This window comes from Trematomus bernacchii, unplaced genomic scaffold (assembly GCF_902827165.1).
Source record: "Trematomus bernacchii unplaced genomic scaffold, fTreBer1.1, whole genome shotgun sequence".
In the NCBI taxonomy this organism is placed as follows: Eukaryota; Metazoa; Chordata; class Actinopteri; order Perciformes; family Nototheniidae; genus Trematomus; species Trematomus bernacchii.
In genome coordinates this window covers 1,045,243-1,063,107 of record NW_022987735.1, presented here as the reverse complement: position 1 = coordinate 1,063,107, position 17,865 = coordinate 1,045,243, and the positions used below count along the sequence as shown (strand labels likewise).

The 17,865-nt window shown below is 41.0% G+C and overlaps 1 protein-coding gene across 1 annotated transcript; it reads left to right on the top strand.

The window, feature by feature from the left end:
• Positions 1-12,276: 12,276 nt before the first annotated feature.
• Positions 12,277-17,699, top strand: LOC117494988 (lamina-associated polypeptide 2-like). Its single transcript, XM_034146035.1, has 6 exons — positions 12,277-12,904; positions 13,023-13,140; positions 13,933-14,097; positions 14,181-14,290; positions 14,649-14,755; positions 15,757-17,699. Exons 1-6 carry the CDS (start codon positions 12,671-12,673, stop codon positions 16,139-16,141), a joined length of 1,119 nt encoding a protein of 372 aa, XP_034001926.1. The 5' UTR covers positions 12,277-12,670; the 3' UTR covers positions 16,142-17,699.
• The last annotated feature ends 166 nt before the right edge of the window (positions 17,700-17,865 follow it).

Here is a 17,865-nt window from a genome sequence, read left to right as displayed (position 1 = left end):
TCAAATCCTACAGCAAAAGAGAAACTTTATTAACTTTCTCCAGCGAGGAACCTCCCTGTCCGGAGAGACCTGGGCATGTCGTCACTTTGGAAAGCATTACAGACGACAAATATGTCACATCATTTCTGAGGAATGGATTTAAAATCATTTCCTTAAGCTGCCTGAACTTTCCTTTTTGCCCCACAGGCTCGGTACATGCTCCTTTTACGTTCAATCTAAAACCACAAAACTCACTATCAAAGTATACCAAAACAAATCTTTTTTTCCATAATGCACTTGAATATCCCTCTGTGTGGGTTTTCCACAGTACAAGTATGAACAAATTCAGGCCCGGCTGTTGTACGGGGCTAAGGTCCTCAGCTCTGTTTGATTAGGGCTACACACAGGAGGTCCACTGCACGCTGTTTTCTTTACCTGGGCCCATAACTCTTAAAAACACACAAACACTTGGGTTGTAAATGACCTGTTCATCACACAGTGACAGGAGAGGTGATTCTGGACTCTTGGTGGGCCAGGTGTGCAGATCAGGACAGCCCTGCCGTGCCAAGACCTGTTGGCATGGCGACGCGGGACCGTGGAAAGTTCTGGGATCTGTCGCTGCTGGCAGGCCCCAGCTCCTGAACGGGACTGGTGTTGGCTTTGCCTCCAGCTGTTTCTTTACAGACATGCTCAACGCCAGCAACAGCCGGGGGCCAAGATCAGCCCAGCGAGTCTGGCCACACACAGGCCACTCACACACACACACGCACACACACGCACATATACACATGCACATACACCCCCAGAGTTATACAAGCCTACACAAACAAACACACAAGCATTTTCTGAAATAAGCTTGTCTCTGCCAGAGCAACAAGATGCAACAGACCTTTTCACACATTTCATATTCCCCTATCATTATTATTTAATGTACTTTTGATGTACAACATATACTAGTTGTTTATCCATTCTTTAATAAGTCATATGTTTGTATTGCTAATAATCCTAATAATTACACTTTTTAGTGTCTTCCAGATTTGACATTCCTTTTTCTAAAATACATTTTATTATCACATCTTTCTGCAGATTGTGTTTTTGTTCTTCAATAGAATTTCATAGTTTAGATTAAGTATTCATTGTTATTGTATCAACTTTTTTTTGTAGTTTAAACGCACCTCATAACTTGGTACTAAGTGCTTTTTAATCACAGTTCGACTGACGTACTTTTTCCTGTTTAGTTTGTTTTTTCTTGCTGTGGGGTGTTTGCTAGTAATCAGACTAAATTGACATTTATTTGCACTGAATCACTGAAATAATCTTGGCCAGCGATTCAAAGTTGTTGAACCAGCTGAACTGTGTGCTGCTGTGAAAATATAATCTTATCTATGATTACATAATGAACAAAAAGCTTCTTTGTGTACAACTGCTTTAAAAAAGACCGACTATCATAAACACATTAGTAGCTTGGAATGATACATTTAAACAGCGTGCCAATCAGCTTGCCAACAGCACTGAAACCTTTCTTGGACAAACACTTTACAGGTGTTACTTTTTCCTGTGAAAAAATATACAAAACATACCCTTCCAGTTCTTAGCTAATTATAATGTGACAATGTAATACACAGTGCAGGAATGTTCCCGCTGCAGCTCAGTACTATCAATGGTGCTTGAAAGTTTTGATTGAGGAACCTTTGAAGGTGGTGTCAGTGAATAATCGCTCCGTTGAAACGGCCCCACCACAGAAAAATAAACTTGCCATCTTTTGTTTTCTTTGTGCGGTGGAAGGTTATTCATTGAGTAAAGAGAAATGGGGGAGAATTCTTTCATGGCTTTTGTTCGGTAATTCATTATGTTCAGGAACGGGAAAGTGGCTGCGGAAATTAAAATGTATTGAAATCTATTTCAGTGGTAAAGTTGGCCATGCTTCGCAGAGAGTCTGGCTCTTTTTTTTACCTTGCACAGTGAGTTTTGGTCAATGAGGAGGTGAGCTGCTTTTGTGGCTTTCATTGGAGGGCGAACGTGTAGGGTTGTGGCCGGTAGAAACCTGCAGTTAGAGGAACTAGGAAAGTTATAGACTGACCATTCATGTTTAAAATGAAAACATTGTGATCTTTATTCCTGTGGATAAGTGGCCAAATAATGTCCAGCAGGGCATCACATTGACTGCCAATTTGACTGGATCATGGAGTTTGACAGCACACAATGTGTCGATTAAAGGCATCAGTAATACAGCATGAAGAGCTGGGGGGAACAATGTAGCTATAAATCCTTTATAAAGGAATAAGATATTCTGTGTTTCACTAACAGCCACAATAGTGCCCATAATGCATTGCAGCTACTGTTTTTTGTTTTGAGTGAGTGACCCAAAATGCTTCTTACTTACGAGGCGCTGGATTATTTACAGGATATTATCAACAGGAATCGTATCATATTGCATGAATTATCATCATGATGTCACTATTTTTTTGTACTTGTCAATTGAGGTATATTGTGAAACCCCTAATTGCACCCTTAATTGTCAGTTCTGACACAAGGAATCTAATCAATGTGGTTTTCGGTCCACCCCGAAACCGCCTTTTCTACAAGCCCTTAACTTAAACAGTATCATCAACTCAAACTGCAGTTTTAAGAGTTATTCCTGCAAGTTGATTTACAACAACCTGTATGGTTGCATTAATGTCATTCACGCTTGTTACCATGTTCATGGAAACTTTTCTGTCCCTTTTTCTTCTGGCTCTGACATAGGAAGGTGACGTGGCCACTTTGAAACCCACCTGCAAAGCTTTTTTTGGCCCAGAGCCGTGGATCAACCAGACCTTCTTAGTTCTCTGAAAAAATGTAGACAGCTATTCAGAGGTCTGAAACCGCACTAATTTAGCAGGTTCTAATTTTGGTCAAATACTATGTACTTAAATTAGTTAACAAAAGGAAATGCCTAGCTAAATTGCGGTGACCTCTGCAGGTATTCCTAATGTACAAGTACTTCTTTTCCCCCATGTATTGTGTCACCAGCAGGTTTCAGGAAGTTTACATTAAAGCTCTGTCCAGCAGCTCCATAGCCTGCTGAGATGAAGTACGACCTGACTGACTGAAAGACTTCCTCTCCGCTGTCCCCCTCTCTGGGCACCGAGTGGGTGGATATGGTTAGCAGCAGTCATAACAAGCATTTTTCAAAATGAGTTTCATCTGATGACAACCTCGGACATATTGAATACTCGACAGTGTTTTCCTGTCCAAGTCTCTGAAGATGTTGTCCAACAAAGACTTGGCTCTCCTGTATAGATGGAGGAAATACATGTATATCTTTTTAGGAAATGGAGCAGACATCCAGGACAATAATGTCTTCAGCATCTTGCACACAGCTGGACATGCAAGGCTTCCTCTAGCTGCTACAGAAATGTTCTCTGAATTGACCTCGAGTCATTATGCTGTCACTTCAATTTCAATCTCCACAAGGCGTTATATGTCTTAATGCATGTGGTTACTAAACGTATTGCATTACCAGAGTGTGTCCATCAACTCGCAAAGCTTCTCCAATTAACTAATTTCCATTTACTGTCTACTGCTGATGTTGTTAGTAGCCGTACGTTTTTGCTTTTCATATCCGTGGTGACTGCCAGCACTTATCCAACCCACCCATCTGGTCTCATTTTGACACCCAAGGTTGCCATCTTGTAAGTCAAAAAAAAGTAAGAGCTATAGAGAGGTGACAACAGTTTTCCCTCCTAGCTTACCTCCCTGCACCACACTGAGTCTGACAAGCTGCTGAAAAATAGGACCGGGTCACATTTCAGCCTCTAAAGAATGTGCAGGGGCTGTGAGTAACCCTGTGGTCTGCGTCGGCATGTTTGGTCTGGCTCTTCATAATATCATGTAGTGTGCCATTGAGGGCCGAGGGCATGAACACCAAAGAGAAATGCCCAGGGCGTTCCTACTTTGGACCAAAATGCAGGCCAAATCCTAATAGTAGCACTGTAATCAGTCTTTCCTCTAATATTAGCACCATGGCTTTTTTCTCCGGGGTGGCGGTTGGTGTGATTGGCTCTGTGCATCCTGTGTGACCTTAAATTCAGTCATGTGGCTTTTATAAAGCTCCTCTTGGCATAAACAGCATTGAGCACATTAATAAAGTTCAACATTTACCTGAAGATAATGATACCAATGATTTCAAAAACATCCTTCATTTCAATTCTAAACCTCTTTAACAACAAAGTGGATTACTAAATTGATCCGTTAAGCTTCTCGGCATGTCAGATGTATTAACTTTTGCCACATGGTTTTCTCATTGAAGTCAGGAACTCTCATGGAAATGGCTTCTCCTTTATCAGAACCAGAAGTCTTGGCGATGGTTGACTGAAGCGGGCAGAGTCCAGTTACACAGAAGAAAAAAAGTGCAGGTCCCAAAAGGACTGGACATGAACTTAAAGATAACTTGGTCAATGCACTTCAAATAATGGTTGATATTTAATATCACCCCCACTGGCATTTGTCGCACCACTCGCACTGCAGGGTTTCCTTCTACTATCGCACCTGTGCTGAATCTGCAGGAAATCTCAACCAAAAAGAGAGGAGTTTTTCAATTAAACCAGAAGCCGATATCTGGTCAATCAAGCCACCCAGTATGCGCTCTCACTGTGAATTAAAATTAAAATTGATATCCCCAGCAGGGCCAATATTTTTTGTTCTGCCACTAAATGTCGGCGATTTATCATTCAAACATCCCAGGGTTTTGTGTAGGTACTTTTGGACCTCAGGTTCAGTGGGTTTGATGCTCAGCCAGGTACAATATCGAATCCATGCCAAGAGTCCAAGCTGTGAACGCTTGTCTGAGAGTTACCGTAAATCCTTCTGCTCGCACCGCTAAGAAGCTCAGAAAGCCACAGCCCTGCTATTTGCCACCCCTGTGGTCCTTACAGGTAGCCACTGAGACTCCCCAAATCATGATCTGCGTGTATAGGGGAGCAAAGCAGGAACAGAGCTCAATGGATAAAGGACTACCTGTTGCCCCTTATTTTCCTCAGTGGATAAGGACTGGGCTGTCAGTTTTCCTCTGTGTTGATTAATAAGGCTCTTTATTGGATATGATACTGATGATTAATGGCATATTATCTTGAATGTGTTGCCCTTCTGATACAAATATTGAGATTGCAGATATTTTCAGGTTAAACCTGATATCTGTGGCTGTTAATCCTGTAATACTGTGATTTACACACAATATCTCACTGTAGAAAATAATATTTTATGATTGTTCTAATGTCTAATTTGTTTAATGTAATTTAATTCCATATTATTCATTGTCTTTGAATTTATAAAATCATGCAAAAAATTGCCCACAACATGCATACAACCTTTTTTTAATTCTAACCATGGTAATTTAATTGTAATTCGTATTATATTTTCAACAATTTACTGATAAAGGTCAAATCATATCAATCACAGCCTCATGTGAACCATGGTTATTGAGATTATCCATCCTGATAGATTACACTTGCAAATCAACACGAATTAGCATAGTTCCAGTAAACATGATTATGTTCTCAATTTAGACATCTTTTTTCAGATGGAAAATGGTCCGTCAGAAGGTGAAGTCCAACACTGCCCCCACCAGGAGTTCCCAGCAGGGATCCGGGATCACACATCAAGGTCTGTCGCTGGCCCTCGACCCCTGCAGAGGCCTCTGTGACGGGGAGGAGCCCAGGTTGAGTGGGCCGGAGGAGACAACACACCATAGCTGTGTGCAACTGCACAGTGAGTCCTTTCGCCCGCTGCCATGCTGTAGCTGACCGCAGGATTGCAGTGTTTACTTAAGAGCCGGTGCATAAGAGAAAGACGGACCACCGGCAGTCACCACCCGCCGGGCCCTGGGCAGGACCTGGGGCTCATCTTTGTTGAAAATGGCTCTGGTACCTGCCACCTCCCACCGGGTTGGCCTATATTTAGCAACAAACTGAAAAACCTCTTCATTCTTAAAAAGCTGTTTAGGTTTCCATTGAGTTGGGGGTTCAGAGGAGGACGGGTGGAGATGCTGTGGTCTGAGAGGTGCTTCTCTTTGCCCTGGACTCACCTGTACAACATATTTATGTTAACAACTCACCTAGGATGGACACAGGTCTTTTTTCTTTTCAAGGAAAATGTGGTATAATAAGAAAATGGATCCTGGGAAATCCAACAAGAGACACTGTTATCATTACAGCTAACCAATGGCGTATATATAAACACATGTGAGCACACTGCCTATGCACTCCCTTTCTTAGACTATTTAGTCTAGTTTGTTAAACCTGCTATGGTGCATATTTACGTCATATTTACTCATGCAACAACTCTTAAGTCCAGACTCGCAACACAAACTGACAAAGTAAATATATATAATTATACTTTATTATACTTTATATACTGCATATAGGGTGCAGGTTTATGAATCAAACATTGAAAATAAGTTACATGAAGCAAAACTAACCAATTTAGAAATGAATCATTAGATATAGAGAAATTGTCAATGATCCTACTTTCTTTTTACCATAATATAAGATTTCTGTCCTATTTCCAGAAGGACAGTCTGCTTTCTAGATTTCCTAAAACTCTTTTTTTTACTGGTCTGAATGTTAAATACTTGACTATTTTTCATCATTTGCTAAAGAAATCCTAATGAAAGTGGCAATTTGCTGACTCTGACTTTTTCTGTTTGCGTGCTGTTCTCTTCCCCACTTCTCCACGTCTCATTGAACTCGAGAGGAGGGCAAATCCAAGACAGGACATGCGTATTACATGTTTTCGTTTGCCCTCATATATGCCTGAATAGTGAAACAATCCCTCTTTTCATGCCCATGGTCTCATTCAGTGGGTGGCGAGTGCACCACTATGATTGAGGATGAGGGAGCTGGGTGATTTTTTCCAAGGTGAGCACCTCATGGGAGATGACTGCTCGCTGCCATTAGTTTAAGTGCAGGAGTGTCAGTTAACCCGACACTGGCACCAGCAATACTTAATGCCAGATGGAGGGAGCTGTCCTTGAAGTCGTAACAAGCAGGCGCAGAGAAACAAGCCTTTATTCAGTGTGAGAGAACATAGAAAAAATTGATAACTTAGCAAGGTTACCACAAAGTGTACGTTAAATCCCACATAGGAAAGGGAGGGATAAAGGAGATTGAAGGGGGTGGGGAGGGGCAAAAGTCCAAAGTGGATAAAAACACAGTTTAGATGTTGCTGACTGTAATTTTTGATTGCGTTCAAAATACGCAGGAATATAAAACAAAGCAGCGGTTGTCATGCTAAAGCTGCTTAAGAGGTGTCAAATTATTGTACCTCAGCTGGATACATCGGTGTTGGAAGCCAGGGGGGGAGAAAAGAGCCAAACCCAGCAAACTTTGGCACATTTGTCCTTCACCGCTGGCACGGATGAGCCACGCTGTGAGGCTTCAGAGCATCGATAGACCCCCGGCGTTTTACTACCCAAAACTATGAGCTGCTACACGAGCCGAACCTTCAACGCTACCTCCTGGAAGGACAGTAAACATGACGACAAGTGCTTTTTCCACATTGTGAGCCTCCTCGTCCACTGACCAAATAGTTCTGATGTAGGTCCAGCCTAAGAGCGGTCCATTCAGGCGGGCGAGACACTATAAGGCCTAAAAGTTTCAATTTTCAAGATTGAATAAATAAGATTATATCAGCTTGAAGTACCAGGTTTTTGGGGAATGTATCCTGGCTGCAGTAGAGACGGAGCTGAGAGCTATTACTTAAAATAACTCAACACCAAGACCTCAGAAGGACCAGTAAGGAAATTACAAACACAGTCATGTCAGTCTATGGAAGCACCTCACACAAAGGTCCCCAAAGAGCTTTCTTTTTGTCAGCTTTTATAAAAATCCATTCCCTTTTCTTTTTTGATACCTAATTGAAAATTGAGCTTGAATCCTGCCAACGATTGCAATAAAATGCTGAATGCACTGAGCTGTTGGCACGTCCCCTGACCTGGCACTTTTACCTGAGTGCTGCTGAGTCTCTGTTGATTGTCTGCTTCTGGTTCATTAGGGTACGGTTGATGCTGACGCTCCCTAACAGTGACTCCTCGCTTGAGTGAGGGTCCTGTGAGCTCATGCACCCGACTAAGAGAGGAAACAGTCGAGGGGCATGGCGGTGTCACAATCGACACATCACTGGAGGCTTTTGAGAAGTTGTTGGCTCTTCCCATACTGGTCCGGTACCAGTGTTCAGCCATGCGGACAGAAAAACTAAGCAGAGGCAGGTCTGTTGAGAGCTTCAGCCAAGTTAAGCACGGAAATATTTCTTTCCTGTTAACTCAAGAGTCTGGCAGTCACCTGTGTGAGGTTGCCCTCTCTTATAGTCGCCACTGGCCATTCGGTTCACTCGTGTCAGACACGTTGAAAAAGGCCAACCTGGTGATGAAACATGAGCAGGTTTTTGAAATTGTACAGAGTTTAGCATTTTGACCCTGTGTTGCACTGCGTATCGTTGTGGAAAGTGTTCTGTTTGCAGGTTGTGTTGGCTCAAATAAATTCCCCTTTGTTGTTAAAGTGTAGAGTTACAATGAGTTCCTGAAGGCGCTGTCATGGAGGAGCCAGGTCTGCATTCAAACAGTGGATACATTTCTGTTTGGGCAAGGCTTGTGATTGTGTTTGGCGCACAGTAGCTCAATAGCACAAGCTCTACTTTGAATTGCAAATTGGAAATATTTATTTTTCTTCCACTTGGGGGCAGCAGAAACAAGCTGAAAAAAACATTAACGTCACCTTGTAATGTTTATCTGGGGAACTTGTCAGCTGACATTGGATTGTTTATTTTTCCAGTATGCATTTCTGGACACTTTCTGATGAATTGTGGTGCACTATTCACTCTATTTCTAACTGCTGTGGGAAATATCTGGCTCTTCAGCTGCTCAATGCTCTACTTTGCTAACTTTGATTTGTGTTGTTTGGTGTTAAACAGAAAGGTTTTTTGCACTATGACGGGTAACCCCAAAAAAAAGATGCGAAACACAAGTTTGATCCATTGTGAGTATTAAAATAATTGATGACATCCGCTTTAACTATCCACACAGGGTGAAGGATCTCCTGAAGTGAGAGGTGGATAATGTGTTTTAGTGCATTTGCAGAAGAGGCACTTTCTGTCAGTGCATTACTTTTTTAAGAGATGGATCGCCTACATTAAGTTTTCCCCCCAATGTTCCAACATGGCGTCCCAGTGGTGCCTCACTGTGGAGCCTTAACAGAGATTCCTCATTCACTACCTGAAAGTTCACACACAGTAATTTTTGCCTTAAGTTCAGTGAGGACATGAGCAAGAAAGGCTCTGTACTGTCTCAATGGCCAAATAAAACGGGAAAAGCCCAAATCATAATAGTAATGCAAATATATGGAGGAGTAGGCTACTTATGATACAAACAGGCAAGCGGCCAAATGGGCATCAACAAGGGCCAGAGAGGGAGTCTCATTTTTCCTTCTGACAGAAATGTCTACAACTAAGCTTGTGTCCTTTAGGTAGAGTTTGGATTGTCAACAGATGAAAATATACTGTGTGTGAGCACTACTGGATGGCTGTTTCGAGGCCAGGACACACAAATCTCAGCTCCTTTGATTTACACAGCTCCCACTTCCTGCATCCTACCCTCCCTTTTGTACAGGAAACTGCCCAGGATTTGATCTTAATTAGTTTGGCACTGCGTAATAACATATTCTGAGGATTAGAGATTGTTTTAATAGATTAGTGCAGGAAAACACACCTTTTCTTAGTTTTGGATGGCACAACAAAATACTTTGGTTATGTAAAAACTCTAAATGTAATGAAAATAAATTAAATATACAGCTGAGTGTTTAGTTATAATGTAAATCTGGACCATGCAACAGATGTGTGGCCATTAGATGATCATACGATGTGCTGAAATGTCATAACTAGGTATAACTAAGTACGTGTTTTGTTGTGTCAGTGGAATTGGATCAGACATCCTCTGGGTGGTAAAGGTTGACTTTTCCTAAGCTACTTCTGCGGTTGGCTCAATTGGGATTTAGAAATGTTTGAAATCCAAGATAAACTTTACTAAGGAGTCTGTGTTCAACATTTGTCTAAGTGATCAAGAAACACTTTTAGAACATGGATGTTTTAGTTTGAGATGTGCAGTCTTTTCCAAAAACTTACCATTTAACGGCTCAATCCAACTTCCTTTAAGCAACTGGACTTGAATTTCCCCGTAACTTGCTTTTTGTCTTTCCCCTGCCAGTTGTTTCATTTGTTCCCTAGATTTATTTTACAATCATCCGTCAAGAAATGTCGTTGATTATGCTGACCGGTCAACGTCAGGTAGAGCGGTTCCATTTAAAATGAACTCATTCTGAAAACGTGAATGTTGACGATTAAAGAGTGGGCTTTGATCATTTTTCAGAGGCCATGACTGTTATGCTTAAAGAGGCACTCTCTATGATTCTTGGCCCGTGCCTTATTTTCTGTATAAATTACATACAAAGAAAGCTTAAGAGGTGTTTCTCAAGGGCTCAACATTTTTTATGCTTACACTCCATTGGCAAATACACTATGGAAAAGCTGAACTATACTTGAAGTGCTGTATTTTAGTGTGGTTTGGAGCCGAGGTGGGGATCAATTGCTTGGTTTCTGCAGCAGCATCCCAGAAAGCCCCAGAGAGGCAGGTCTGAAGGACAGGTGGGGAGCCACACAGTGCCACCTCAAACCGCTGTCCCCACGGTGGGAAGGGGGGGCTCCACCGCAGAGTTAGAGGCCTGAGACAGGCAGGAGGTCAAACACTGCCATGTCTGTGTGCGAGTGTGTAGGGCTGCAACTTTAGAATATTTTCATTATTGAATCATCCGTCAATTATGTGCTTCTATTTATCATTTAATCTTTTATTACTGACTAAAGGTATAACGTTTTTCAAATATGTCAAAAAAAGGGACTGGAAGAAAGGGATTATTGTGCGTCTTCTGTTCTTTATTTTACTTTTACTTCTCGTACTGTAACATATGATTGTGTAGGTATCAAGATGCGCCCAGGACAAAGTTGAAAACATATGGTCATCGTGCGGATGCCATTGTGTCTCCTCAACTTTACTACTCTAAAACAAGAAAAAACGTTTTTGAAAAATCCAATAAAACTTGACCCATATTTCTTTTGAAAAGTGTGGCTCATGCTGCCCTCTTCTGTAAAGGGAGGCAAACTTCGTCTAAATAGCTCAACATTGATTCACTACCACATGATGTTATATTTAAAAAGATCCTTGGTTATTATTCATTAACTACTAAAACGTTCATCAGTCTCCTTGGGAATTTTTTCTAATCAACAACAACATTTACAAAACTTTAAGGGCTTTTCTTAAATCAATCTGTAACAGCAGAAATGAATGGATTGTATGCACAATCCAGTTTAAACAGTACAAAGTTACACATAACTGAGTGTAGGAGATGGATTTCAAAAGATTGGACAGGATTGACAGGACTGTTTAACAACACTGCATAACCCACACAAAATATATTTATATATATATATACATAAAATAATAGGAAAAATAATTTGGTAGAACTTTACCTGAAAGCAATTAATCAATTCACAACATATTTTGTCCATGAAATGACTTGGTATACCATGAAGTGATGCCTATTGCTTACATGATTTGAGGGGTAAGGCTTTTGATAATGTGTAAAACAGCAGTACATAATAACATTAATTGAAGGGGCTTGTAATTTGTTTATCTTACAACAGATAGTTGAACATAAACCAACACCTGTTGACTCTTAACACACCCACCCTCCCTACTACACAGTCAAAAGTATGACAAAATGTTTAAGAAGGGAAATAATAAAAGGTTAACAGTCATAATGGACAAAAAACTACACAAGGACTGTCGAAAAATGTTTTTATGATGTGAACAAGTGACTAGATGATGTGGAGTTTAAACACATTTGGTTGAAAATTGCAATTGTAATCTAAGAAATGCACTGAAACCAACTATATAACTCTTGCTACAAACATGCTACACAGGTGGAACTCCTGTTAGCAACCACTACAATCTAACCACTATTAGCATTGTTCTGTCGTCACTCAATGCTACTCAAATAAATAATGTAAATTCGTATTTTTCTACTTCTTAAAAACACTAACGCCAGTGAAGTCAAACACTAGTGTAAATAGCGTATGCGGGATTTAACCATGGATGTATAACGCCCATTGTAAACACACGGCCTGCTGCCGTTTCTTTGTGGCCTTCCCAATCATAGCCAGCCAACCAGAGCGCAGCTTACTGACACCTCTCGTCCAATAGCAGGGCTGGTTGTTGTTGGGGCCCTGTTGAGAACGCGGACAGACAGAGCACAAGTAGACCGGTTTCAAGCTAAGCTAATTCAATCAAATTTGCGCTTTTTTTGTTTTGATAGTTTGCATTTGTCCCGTTTGCGGCACATGCTCGGATCAGATTGAAAAATACCGAAGCTATCTGTTCCTACAACAGCCAGCAGGCTAACACTTAAACCCGGTATTTACTTTGTAAGCCGCTTCTGTGCTAGCGAGCTAAATTGGCGCCAGTCGGGTGTTTGACAACAGCGCGGTTCAGTCACGTTTCCCGGTGTTGTTGTTTGTAGCCGCTAAAGTGAACTGAGCTAGTTTCCGTTTAGGCGCAAACTGCAGAAAAGACAAAAGCGCACCACGATAGCTTAAAATAAAAAAGTTAAGTATGGCTGAATTCCTGGAAGATCCGTCGGTCCTCACGAAGGATAAGCTGAAGAATGAGCTCACAGCCAACAATGTGGCACTTCCCAGCGGAGAGCATAAGAAAGAGGTGTACGTGCAGCTGTATCTGAACAACCTAACGGTGCTCAACGATAAGAAGAGCCCGCCTGTAGACACCTTCTCCAGCGATGAAGAGTTGCCCACTCCCGTGGTGTCCAACAAAAGTCGATCTGGAAGAGTAGGTTTTATTTAATTGTTCTGTTAATTCACGTATTAACTGTGAAGTGGTGCTGAATGATGGGACACGTTTAAGTTATGAGTTGATGAATGATATGCAACTTAAATCTTTCTTGCAGAAAGCTACAAAAAAGACAGACAAGCCTCGCTCAGAGGAAGCAGAGGTGACAGATCTCACAGATGACGATTTAAAACAACAGCTGGCCAAACATGGTGTGGAAACAGGACCCATTGTTGGTGAGTTCATGGAGCCCTTTCTCAGTCTTTTGTGGAACAAAAACGATTCCAATATGGGATAAAGGATTAGGTTTTGGTTTTTTTTAAATACAAAGGCATGAAATAAGTAATATATTTATTATCATTATGTTTTTACCAATTTTGAAATCAAAGTAACATAGCAATTAATTTAAAGTAAACTTAAAATGAGTGCATCTAACTTTGTGTAGACGTGTTTTTAGTCTTAAATCCAGTTACAATCACTCATTTAAGTAAACGCTACATTCATATTTTCACCAACAGATTTTGACTTAAAGCTTTTTCAGACATTTGACCAGCTGTATTCCAAACACGGTTATTAGATCATGTTGAATAGTTTTTGTTTTAACCGTAGATTTTTAAGGCTAGGTATATCCTTGTATATAAAATGTGGGAAATGCTTGATTTTGCAACATTATCTGGTGTCTAATCTACATAATTGTTATGTAAACCATACTATCAGTGTTTATAAGAACAGCTGGCCAAATAAGTGACAACATGCATAGATATCTTTGGGCATAAAGACATTGTTTAAAGTTACATTTTCCACAATTGCATTTGTAGTTAATATTTAGATATGAGGAAAACTGCTTTGAGGCTCTTGGTTTTTAATTTGATTACCTGGAAAAATGCTTGAATTTTACTTTTAAAAAGCTGTACGAACACTTATGCAAGTTATCAGGCTTAATAACTCAATTGAACCAAATTACATAAAATCCATCAATGTATTGCATGTTATTCATCCTTTATTGTCCCCTCCTCCCCTTCATACAGCCACCACCCGTAAGCTGTATGAGAAGAAGCTGCAGAAGGTTTTGGAGCAGCCTCCAGCCGAGCCTGAAGCTCCTGCAGAGGTCACAGAGGTCACAGCTCTCCCCAAGGTGGACAGTAACCAGAACGGAAACACAAACTCTGACCACTACAGTGACAAGGAAGATGGTAAGCTGAGCTCTGACAAAGCTTAACTCATGTTTATTCACTTAAACGTTGTTTGTTTGTTTAAACATTACGTGTGTTTTCAGAGGAGATTGCTGAACCTGAGCCAGAGCCCGTTCCCGTGGTGGAGAAGGCTGTGAGGAGCCGAGGGAAAACTCCAGTTACGTCCAGAACCAGCAGCAGACGACTCGCTAAGGTGAGACATTTAACCATTTCCAATCTTAGAAATAGATATCCAGTTTCTCTTGGATTAAAATCACACTGTACATTTTACATGTATCTATTCAGTTTAATATTTAATATTCCATCTGTCACATACTTATGTATAATACCTTGCTTTATATCTTGTTATTGTTAATTTGTAAATTCAACATGTATATTTTCTACTTTCTTGTTTATTCTTGTCTTTACATTTTTATTGTACAATGCCATGTCTTTTTATGCTGCTGCAACGCAAACATTTCCCAAATGTGGATCAATTAAGTACTTCTTATCTTATCTCTCTCTTATATTGTTCGTTTGATTTAACACTGCCTTTCTAATGGCACTCACAGGTGGTGGTGGTGGAGGAAATTCTTACTGAGGAAACCCCGAAGAAGGCCAGCGAGAGTGTGGTGGAAGATATCCTCGCCAATGAAATAAGCACACCAACAGCCTTGAGGTAACGGACGTGAATCATTTACTGCAAAATATAAGCTGTTGAACATAAAAAATAGAATTGACAACATAAGTTTGGTTATTAAATAATATATTATTTTAAATCATGAATCAAGGTTCACTTAGTTTTTCCAAGAGCTTTCAATTCAATTTCACATCCTTACTTTGTACATTTTAAAAGGCATTTTTCATGGAGAAATGGCAGTTAATGCTTTTTTCAGCAACTCAAATATGAAGACTTGGTGCCTTGCTCTGCTTTTACTCATTAAACTGAGTATGTTTTGGTTTTGATTTCGCAAAACAAGACCTCAACTTGGACTTTTAGAAACAGGGATGGAAGTTTTCCCACAATTTTCTGACATTTTCATATACATTTTCTTTGGCGTATTATTTGATAACGAACCTAGTTCTTGGTCAGGGTGTCCGCGGGGTCTTAAAAAGTATTCAAAGTTGATCAATCAATTTAGCGAAAATGAAGGCTATTAAAAAGTGTTAAACGGCATTTTCCAAGGTATTACATTTTGTAGCTTGTTTTCAATAAGTATATAAATTGTCCAAAGAGGTTGTATTCTACAGTTTGCCTGAATGTAATCATTGCGTAGGTGTGTAGTGTGATTCTGTGTAGTTTTATTTATGGCATCCCGTTGGATTTGACGTCACCTGAACAGGACATCGCACGCTCACTGCTTGATAGCGTGCGAAGGTCCGTTAACGCCGGTTGTTAAACAACATCGTTATGGGGAAATGCACGTTTGCGTCCAAATGGTTGGAAGATAAGGAGGAAGGACAATCTATACTGTATATAGTCAATGTGAGGCCAATGTAACCGGTTAGAACTCGAAGTGGCGATGAGGTCTTAAAATGTATGGAAAGGGTCTTAAAAAAGTTCTTGAAAGGTATTACGTTTTACTTCAGGATTCCTGCACATACCCTGAATTAAAAGCTCCAGATGGTCTACTCTTGTGTCTCGCCTATAAGGCTGATTTTACTTTTTTCCCTGCTCAGTGCGACCTGCAGGCGTCCGATCCGAGGGGCAGCTGGGCGGCCATTGCAGCCCAGTGACTACTGGCTGGATGAGTCCCGTGTGAAGCGCAGCGTCCACTCTGAGACCCGCCCTTTCTCCGAGTCTTTCTCCAGAGGGGGCAGCTCCGTCTCTTCGAGCAAAGCTCCAGCCCAACCAGGCTTCCTCTCCATCTTGTTCAAGCTCCTGCTCCTTGTGGTGGTGGCTGCTTCTCTCTTCTATGTCTACCAGAACCTGGATGCAGATAACATCAACGCCCTCAAAGGTCTCCTGGACAGCGTCGTCGTCCCCCTTCAGGGCGCTGTGAAGAACGCAGCCCGCTACCTGGGCCTCGGCAGCAGCGGCGCCCCCAAGATCGCCGGCAAGTAAAGACGCAGTCTCTCACCCACCACCCCCCCCCCCCCCCCCCCCCCCCCCCCACCGCCACCTCCCTGCCACTTGCCACACACACACAGCACACGCAGTAAACTTGGCTCACCTTCTCTTTACCCACGTGTTTTTGGACAGAGGTTACAGATTGAATTGTAGCCATGAACTTTCTCCTCTCTGGACCGCAGCTTCCCTCACACCACAAGAGGATCACAGTAGCTTCTGGATAACACTGTTTTGTGGCAGTCAGAAGAGACTCATTTAATGTTGTTTTTAATCTGTGAATTCTTTGTGTCTTTGTGCGTATTTAACCCTTGTATGTAGAAGAGCAGGTGCAGGATGGAGAGGCCAGTTTATCCATGCATGGTTGTAGTCTATGAAGGTCATACTGTAGTTTCTAACTCTCTGTGCCAGGCTTTTTTCTGACTGTGAAGTGCCTGGACACTCTTAGCACGTCCCAGTTTAAGCACAAAGCAGTGCTACTCCTTAACCAGAATGTTTTTGTGTTTCCAGATGAATTTCAACACTTTATCTGTAGCTATACAGTTAGGTAGAGAGATTTTTTATTTCAATGGTGCTCAGGTCAATTCAGCTCAACGTTTTATTTTCATTTTGTATGTGGTCCTTGCTGGGAGGAGACTCAGAGTAATCAGGTTCCATCACTGCATGAGGAAAATCTGCCCAAGTCCAGGTTAAGATATACAAAGAGAAGTTATCAGTGGCTGAACACAGCTTTTATCATTGTAAATGGGGCTCTTTTTCATTATGAAAAAAAGTACTTTCTGATCGCTCCGTATTGTTATCATGATTATTTACTTTCATCACAACATTCGTATCAAGTTCTTAATGAAACGGTGTTTGATTATTGATCATGTAATACTTATTTGACATTTCTTCCTGAGGGAAACTGAAGTTGCTGTGTGTGATTTATGATTTGTGAATTTCCAGCCCTGCCAGTGTGCTGATTTGAGTTTACATGCTTTTGGTTTTAGTGCTTTGCTGTGCTTTCTTTCAGATCTTTTTTAGATTTCTGATCCTTCAGTCCTTTACGCAGGACTGGCTGTTGCCGTGCACCACATAGCCCACCTCACTCTGCATGTGTCAAATTATGGCAGATCTGCAGAGAAGACACATGGGACAGTAAATCAATTTACGCTCTTCAGACCTCTTTGACGACTTCTGCCAGAGCAAATACCCACGATGAAGAGACTGTATGTCACCTGCAGAGGGAGGAGGAGGGGGGGGGGGGGGTTTCACTGGAGGTGATGATGGGCGTGGAAAGATTTCCGGGGCATCTTTGTTTCTATTTTGATATTTTTCTAAAATGGCGTGTTGAATTTTTTTTATAGTACATTTTAAGGTAACATTTGAAAGCAATACGAAAAACATGAAAGTGATACTGAATTTTAATTTTGCTGACTTAACACGAGTGATTAATTATCAGGCAGCTCCCACAATGGACTGAAACAACTAGGGTTATGTGGTTAAGGATTTTTAATCATGTATTTATGATATTGTAAGCAGTGTATCATAAAATAAACGTGGCTGTTACCAGATATATTGTTCTTTGTGTTGTTTACCAGTGATTTAAAATGTGTATTGCAAAACATAAACAACGTTACTAAACATTTTCCAAAGCAATCCATACTTTCAGGTAATTTTTTTAATGTTATATTTTAAGTTTACACAAATGTCATGCTACAAATTAAATAGGGGTTATGTAG